General features: G+C 35.9%; 1 protein-coding gene across 1 annotated transcript in view; it reads left to right on the forward strand.

The window, feature by feature from the left end:
* Window positions 1-9032, forward strand: part of LOC100176345 (kinesin-like protein KIF13A) — a 33278-nt gene that overhangs the window by 9519 nt on the left and 14727 nt on the right. The window contains exons 3-14 of the mRNA XM_026837829.1: window positions 1252-1264; window positions 2492-2645; window positions 2961-3141; window positions 3612-3837; window positions 4360-4472; window positions 4853-4964; window positions 5367-5455; window positions 6146-6269; window positions 7129-7239; window positions 7507-7641; window positions 8487-8626; window positions 9011-9029. Coding sequence (XP_026693630.1) covers window positions 1252-1264; window positions 2492-2645; window positions 2961-3141; window positions 3612-3837; window positions 4360-4472; window positions 4853-4964; window positions 5367-5455; window positions 6146-6269; window positions 7129-7239; window positions 7507-7641; window positions 8487-8626; window positions 9011-9029 — 1417 coding nt within the window. The remainder of the gene's footprint in view (window positions 1-1251; window positions 1265-2491; window positions 2646-2960; window positions 3142-3611; window positions 3838-4359; window positions 4473-4852; window positions 4965-5366; window positions 5456-6145; window positions 6270-7128; window positions 7240-7506; window positions 7642-8486; window positions 8627-9010; window positions 9030-9032) is intronic.

Raw genomic sequence — 9032 nt, forward strand, 5'->3', positions numbered from 1 at the left:
AAAGGTTAAAGTTATAGCCTAAGGTATATGGTATGAATCAGAGGCCCACTTATCTTTAAATAAAGTGATCATGTTGTGAATCATGGTGGATTATCATGGCTGTGTACTTCATTATCCTGGCCCGAGGATTTAGGTTACTACTTTTGGTTTTTGAGTGGTTGTTACTTCCGTGCTCATAGTATTGCAGTGTGTGGATAATCAGACATGACTTTTGGTTGGTTTGGTCATTTATATCCTTGTGGGTGGGAACTTGAAGTGCCTTATCCATTGTTGCCACTTCCATGCCCACAGTCAAGTTGCTGAAGCTATTACAGTGTGTGGATAAGCAGACATGACTTTTGGTTGGTTTGAATATTTATATTCTCGTGGGCGGGAACTTGAATGACTTACCAATGGTTGCCACTCCCATACCCACAGTGCTGAAGGTATTACAAAAACATAACCCCATAAATCCATAATAGTCATACAGTCATACTAAACCTACAAACCCATACCTACAGAATTCATGTCATACAAAAACTCTTACAATTTTCATTATGTTTCAGAGCTTGGGTTAAACACAGAATGTGTAGTGGACATGCAAGGAGACCAAACCATCCTTTCCACAACAGCAAAGGGGTGGGTTTATACTGCTTAAGTGTTTTGACATTTATATATTTTTGTCAATGGTGTACACTGTACTACATTTAGAGTGCAACCTTTGTTACACTGACTGTTATTTTAACTCTATGATCAGTGGCACACTAAGAGAGGTCAATCCACTATTTTGCAATTGTAACTTGCAAAACATGACTGCAGACTTCTCCCCTGTCACAAGATGTCATGTGACACAACCACTAATTCACCCCCCCCCTTTTTGTCCCGTCTGGTTGTGGACTGCCTATGAGTAATTATCATCATAATTTAAGTAACCAGATTAGAGATACTTTTAAACAACAAAAGTTAAATATTGGCTTATGTTTATCCATGCCTTTTTGGACCCACAATTTTAGGCCCCCACACTATTTATAAGCCCACACTTTTTGCCATTATAGTTTTTATGTAGCATAGGATACTTAAAACATTTATATTGAAACAGTACTAAAACATACTGCGCAAAATTGTGTTTAACTACTTAAATTTAGTGTGTGTGACTTTGTTTTTTACTTAATTTATATTGTCTGTATGCTGTTATTTACATTACATATTATGCTATTTCTATGTTTTACCCTCGAACTTTATTTTTTCTTTCATGTCATCCATTCTTCACAGACAACAACCAAAGGTGAGTTTAATTTGCAATCACAAGCCATTGGGGAGTAGGTAGTGCATTGTACTAGCTCCCATGGGATTTAAAGTTTATTTCAATCACACTGGACATTCTACTTAGGCAGTAGATGACAGTTATTTGTTGTTGTTTTTATTTTGGCATTAAATTGAATTAATCAATTTTCGAGTGCATAAAAATCCATGGAAATGGGGTAATAGGATAATGGCCTAACTTGGGCCTTAATGCTTAACCATGTGATATGCTCCACTGTAGGCTCTTATCTATATAAAATATGACCCACTGTAGGCCCTTGTGGGGTAAAATGGATATCGTTAGCACATAACATCCCAATATTTCCTTTTTTTTTTTAAACAACTAACAACGGTCCTTTAAGAGTCGTGAAGATACGGTTATATAATTCTGTGATAATAAATAATATTTTACTACCGAATGAGACGATAAAATTGAAATGAAACATTCAACATCTTACCCCAAACTAGTATATAAAATTTACCTTAATTGCTGCTAATGCTGCAGTTTAATGCACAGGAAACCAGCCAAAGGCAAAACTCCCACATTTAATATTCAAGCTAGACCTCCAACAATTCAAGTCCATAAGACGCATGAATAATTAATACAGTTCGCAGAATGATTTATTTTTACTGCCTTTAATATCAATATTGTATTTCTTAATGCGAAGGTAATATGTACATAGACACACATGATACCATTTATTAGCCAGTGCTATACTTAGATTTAAAAATGAAAAACGATTAGATACCCAATTTTAGAACTATATTTTACCAAATTATATATAGTTGGGTGGGGGAAGATGGAACCCCTTTTTTCATTCTTTTTTATTGTCCCATTTTAACAAAGAACATTCAAAGAATTATAAAATCGTATCTTTGCGACTTCCATGGACCTTTGCTAATTGTTGAAAACAAGACCAGGATATCAGGATTTTATGTGTTAATGCTGTCCCATCTTCTACCACCCTACTATATATAAGTTGTCTAGTTGTTGGCGTAATGCATAAAATCTAACATAAATTCTAGGCCCTCTTGGTAAGGACCTCACCCATATACATTAGGCTAACTAATAATGTATCCAGCATTTTCGTGCATATGCATTCATGCTAAAATATATTCATAACCTAAACCAATGGTATAAAATGGTATGACATTAAAAGCCAAAATTGAAAAAAATGACAAATTCTTAAAAAGCGTTCCTGTGTTTCAGACATTCACATTCGACCATTGCTTTTGGTCAATGGATCCAGATGAAGTTGATAAGTTTGCCAACCAGAGCCTTGTGTTTGAGAGCCTTGGTGTAGAGTTACTTGACAATGCATTTGCCGGTTACAACGCTTGTATATTCGCCTATGGCCAAACGGGTAAGCTGCTTTATCTTGCGTTAAAGTCACTTTGATACCCATGCGTTAAAGTCACTTTGATTTCCTTTGATGGCCAAATTTATTATAAAAAGTGACATTTGACAAGTGTTAAACATCAGACAACAGCAGTTCATACAGTTTTGTTACTTATTAAAATTTTCATAAGCATAGCACACTAAGTGAAAATTTGATAACACACCAAGGCTTTTTAAGACTCACAATTTAGAAAGCATTTATCTTATATATAACTACACTTTATAGGCTACAATGATGTTGTAATGAGGCCTGCCACTTAATAACCAACAATATATTCAGGATCTGGTAAGTCTTACACCATGATGGGCAGCCATGATAAACCGGGGTTAATACCTCGTCTGTGCGATGCTCTATTTCTACGTATACAAGATCAGACACAAGAGAGTCAGTCGTTCAAAGTGGAAGTATCGTACATGGAGATATATAATGAGAAAGTGAGGGATTTATTGGACCCTAATGGGTGAGTACTGGGGGCGTTTAAGTTCCCAAAGTAAAGTTGCTGATAAATATGTTAGACTGTAGCGTTTATTTATGTGTGTGTGCGAAACGCCCCTTTTTATTTGCCCTATTCTTCCGTTCTCTTTTAAGTTTCTCGTGCGTTCAAAACTGATTCATTACAATATATACAACGAGGCAACGAGCAATAAGCATCGTCGCTACAAGACATCAATAAAAGAGTAAACTACTGGGCCAAAAAACCTTTGCCTGTATATACAATTCTATTACGTGTTTTACTTTAGGACCTGAAACATATAGTATAGAACTTGGTTTGGCTTGTATTTTGTAGTAATGGGCCAACTCTGGTCTAAATCTATGGCCTGCCTTATTGTAGAACCTCACCCAGGTATAGTTGAAACAGTTCAACAGAATATCCCATTACAAACACAATATTAGGTTTTAACAACAAACTAAGCCCACCCCTTCCCACAGTGGTAAACAGCAGCATTTGAAAGTTCGCGAGCACAAATTACTCGGACCTTACGTGGACGGTTTACAACAGCTAGTAGCGAGCACGGCACAAGATGTACAGGAATTGATGTCCGAGGGAAGCAAATCTCGCACCGTCGCCGCTACGAAGATGAATGCTGAGTCGTCACGATCACACGCGGTGTTCACGCTTATTGTAACCCATACCATGGTGGATATACAATCTGGGGTAAGTGTTTCGATTTTTATATCTTTGCCCAATGGTCAATAAATAGGTTGTCTAGTTGTGAGCCATACAGAAAAAACATCCCCAAAAAAATATAGGCTTTTTACATGCAATCAGAGGTTAGTGTTTTGATCCCTATTGTCCATGTTTTATGCTACTATTGGGATGTCTGTGTCCTTAGGCAAGTTACTAACGCCACAAAGTTACATACGTGGTAACTTGTAAGCAGGAATGAGGTGTATGAAACAGAACACTCCATGCAAGGATAAATTAGTTACATGAGTGGTAACTCGAGGTGTATGAAACAGATTAGAGGTGTATGAAACAGATTACGTGCGCTATAACGACTGTTGCTGCCCTGCCAAGAATGGATAAATTAGTTACATTTAATCATTATTTTAAATGAATTCAATTTAAAATAGTAACTTGATAAAACAAAGTAATAAACCGAAAACTGCATACGCTATAAATTTACTTGTTTCATATATATATATATACTTTTTAACGTCTTATATTCCTCACTAGGTGTCAGGAGAGAGAGTGAGTAAACTTAGTTTGGTCGATTTAGCGGGGAGTGAAAGATCTTCCAAGACGGGAGCTTCTGGTGCAAGGTTGAAAGAAGGGAGCAATATTAACAAGTAAGATTGTTATTTCAATAATGACGTAATTTATAAGGTGCAGGGTATTGGCGTTATCTTCTCTATAAATGTAAAAGGGCAGGAATAGTTAAGGTTAAACGGATAAATGAAAAACTGATAAATGAAGTGCAGAAAATTCCAAAGTAGTCCTGTCCACCCTGCCACCCCAGATTTGGTGCCTATGGTGCCTTTCTGAAAATTTTGCAAGGTTTACAGCTCCTGGATTTTCCAATTAAAAAAGAAATTGATCAATAAATATTCTGAAACAATGTTCACACCTACTTAGTGAGCTACCCATTAGTGATGCAAGTGCCTAACCACTGAACCACAGCCACAGCACCAGACAACAACAATTTAGTAAAACAACCATGTATCATTAGGTCTCTTACAACACTGGGGTTAGTAATAAGTGCATTGGCCGACCAAGCAGCAGGGAAAGCTAAGAATAAGTTTGTTCCTTATCGGGATTCTACTTTAACCTGGATATTAAAGGTAAGTGGTTGTAGTTTCTATTTTATGTATGGGTGAGGTCTTTGGACAGGGATTTAGGAAATAGTTGGCTACTAACCCGAAACTGTATACGTTTGTTCTATATGGATGAGGTCCTACAGTGAGGCATGCCATGGGACCCAAGATTTAGGTATAGTTGGCCCATTACCCAAACATTGTATATGCTTATTCTTATACTCTATATGGGTTAGGTCCTACAACGAGGCATGCCATGGGACCTGGGGTTTAGGCCACAGTTGACCCTTGTTCCTAAAATGTAATTTTAAGTTTGTTTATTACTCTATAGTACTTGATTAAATGGAAATGGGCTTTCAAATGTTACTTGATCTTCCAAAGTTACAAATTTCATTCTATGGGTCTAAAACTTGTGTTTTTCCCATATAGGATAACTTGGGAGGGAACAGTCGTACCACGATGGTGGCAACTTTAAGCCCATCTGCTGATAATTATGAAGAGACTTTATCAACATTAAGGTGAAGATGTGATTTAGGGTGTTCGGTGTTTTAAAAATCAAGCTTTGATGCTTATTTTTGATTGTATAATTGAATATATAATCTTCTTGGCGAACTTATCTTTTCATTCCCGTGGCTCAGTGGTTAGCCACTTACATAACTGAACACTTGATGTGTTTCAGGGTGGTATGTGTTTCATAAATAAGGTTAGACATTCAATACATAATGAAATATATACATACCATTTCTACTTTGGTCTGCTATCCAATAAGACATCATCACTTAATGTGAAACACACTATGTTTTTCATACCAGATCGCTAAAAGATTTTTTACATTATTCCTGGTGGCAGAAGTAACAACATTTCTATGCTGCATAATATTTCTATGTTGTATAATATTTCTATGTTGTATAATATTTCTATGCTGTATAATATTTCTATGTTGTATAATATTTCTATGCTGTATAATATTTCTATGTTGTATAATATTTCTATGTTGCATAATATTTTTATGTTGTATAATATTTCTATGTTGTATAATATTTCTATGTTGTATAATATTTTTATGTTGTATAATATTTTTATGTTGTATAATATTTCTATGTTGTATAATATTTCTATGTTGTATAATATTTTTATGTTGTATAATATTTCTATGTTGTATATCATTATGCCTGGTATGAAGCAACATAACATTTCTATGCTACTAGATACGCAGATCGAGCGAAGCGAATCGTGAACAAAGCTGTTGTTAACGAAGACCCGAACGCTCGTATCATTCGTGAGTTGAGGGAAGAAGTGGAGAAGTTGCAAGGACAACTTAAGCAATCAGAGGTAAAGTAGTGTGTGTGTATTCTATATGGGTAGGTGAGTAGGTCCTATAACATGGCCAAAGGATCTGGGATTTAAACCAGAGTTGGTTCATTACCCCAACATTGTATATGCACATTCTATTCTATATGGGTGAGGGCCTACAGTAAGGCATGCCATGGGACCTGGGATTTAGACCAGAGTTGGCCCATTACCCCAACATTGTATATGCACATTCTATTCTATATGGGTGAGGGCCTACAGTAAGGCATGCCATGGGACCTGGGATTTAGTCCAGTGTTGGTTCATTACCCCAACATTGTATATGCACATTCTATTCTATATGGGTGAGGGCCTACAGTAAGGCATGCCATGGGACCTGGGATTTAGACCAGAGTTGGCCCATTACCCCAACATTGTATATGCACATTCTATTCTATATGGGTGAGGGCCTACAGTAAGGCATGCCATGGGACCTGGGATTTAGTCCAGTGTTGGTTCATTACCCCAACATTGTATATGCACATTCTATTCTATATGGGTGAGGTCCTACAGTAAGGCATGCCATGGGACCTGGGATTTAGGCCAGATTTGGCTTATTACCAAACATTGTATTCTATATGAGTGAAGACACACAGTGTATCCTGCTATAGGGCATAAGATTTAGGCGAGAGTTGGCCCCATTACCTTCACACCCAGTCTGCTACAATCCATTAGTGACCGCTAAGTGTCTTACCCGTACGCTTACCAGTATCGAGCATTGAACCTGGTATCCTTTGGTTTTGATGCGAGTGCCTTACCATTGAGCTATGATGCATTTTATGATGAAACAATTATTTCCATTATCTGCATTGTTTTATGACATCACTATACACCATCATAGAGCATGAGAGCTCCAGACTTGAAAGAGAAATTGGAGGAAAGCGAGAAATTGATCAAAGAAATCTCGTTGACATGGGAAGAAAAGTTGAGGAAAACGGAACAAGTACATAAGGTTGGTGGTGGTCTGGTTTTAATTTCTAGTAAAATATATTTATATATGTATAATATATGATATCTATATCACAATATCCATAAACAGAATTTGAGGTGACATTGTTAAATTACAGTTATACTCGTAGTTGTCAAACACAGGGAACCTCATTGATTAATGTGGTGAATGCAATATACTTTGGCTCTGTTTGTTTGTATAAACATCTAAAAGTAAAACTTTACACCCATGATATTTATGACATCATAATACTCACTTTTACATCACCAGCAACGACAAGAGACACTTGAAAAGATGGGGATTTCCCTTGAAACATCGGGGATCAAAGTCGAAAAGACGAAATGTTTCCTCGTGAATCTTAACGCAGATCCATCGTTGAACGAATTGCTTGTGTATTATTTAAAGGTAGGTGTTGTTGTTATAAAAAGGTATAATAATATAATAATGGTAATCTTCATTTACTGTAATGTAGTATAATATATGTTTGTAATGTAGTATAAAGATTCTATTGGAATAAGAGAATGACGATGCCATTTAGGCGAAATATGTATCTCTATTAATAACTAGTGGTTGGACTTGATTTTTGTTGGTTACGTTTTGGTAGCACCAGATCATTACTCCATGTAATGTAGTATAATGTGTATGTCCATTGAATCAATTTCGAGTGTATTATGTATATGGAAGGGAGTGTACCAAGTTATAATACATGTGGTAGTGGTAATCTATATATATATTGTAATGTAGTATGTAATGTATATATGTAATCCATATGTATTGCAGTATAATGTATAGGTTTATTGAATGAAATGCTTGTGTATTTTTTAAAGATGGGTGTGTTGTTATACATGTGGGGTAATTGTAATCTATATGTAACGTAAAGTAGGGCAGTATGTAGCTCCAAGCATTTATTTTTTAATACATAGAATCGCATGCACTGGCTAAGTCGGAACATAAAGGGGTTTCAAAAGTAAAAAAAAACAATAATTATGCTTAAACAAAGAACTAGTCATTGCAACTGCATTTTTATTGTAACCAAACAAAAAACAAAAATGTTTTTCTTAATTTTGGTTTTGGAACTAGCTGCGTTACTAATTAAGGTGGCTGTACACAGTATCCGGCATGCGAATTTGCTTGTGAGGTTGTATGCAAACCCATTACCGAGTTCCGCATGCGGCAGCGAAATCAGGACAAAACGGGATGAATTCCGGATACTGTGTACAGCCACCTTAACATGATAATTCCACCAACAGCCCCGCACAGTGGTGGGACATGCGGAAACGAGCGACATCCAGCTTAGTGGGTTGGGTATCTCACAGCAACACGCGGAGATGTATATGGAGGAAGAAGGAGGGAAGTCTTGCGTCAGTGTTGAGCCATTAGAAGGCGCCAGGTGAGCTTACATGAAAATATTTTTAAAAGGACGTCTAAAAAAATGTTGTTTTTTTACATTTAAAAGAAAAAAAATTGTGTCAGTGTTAAGCCATTAGAGGGCGCCAGGTGGGATTATAAGAAAATATTTTCCATTTAAAAAAAATTCTCTTAAAATATAACAAAAAATATTATTTTAGTTTTATATAAGTGCTAACGCCCACAATTAAGTTATTATGAAAATAACTAAAACAAATTTTGAAAAAACTTTTTTTTTCGTTAAAAAAATCAGCAGATGTTGTTGCAATAAAACTGGTTTTGCCATTAAATGTTAATTTTAACTTTTGAAGTGATATTTTTATTGACTTTTTTATTTTATGGAGACTTTTAAAATTTTTTTCTATAGACCTTGCGTTAATGGTCGAGTG

Source organism: Ciona intestinalis, unplaced genomic scaffold, assembly GCF_000224145.3.
Source record: "Ciona intestinalis unplaced genomic scaffold, KH HT000025.2, whole genome shotgun sequence".
In the NCBI taxonomy this organism is placed as follows: domain Eukaryota; kingdom Metazoa; phylum Chordata; class Ascidiacea; order Phlebobranchia; family Cionidae; genus Ciona; species Ciona intestinalis.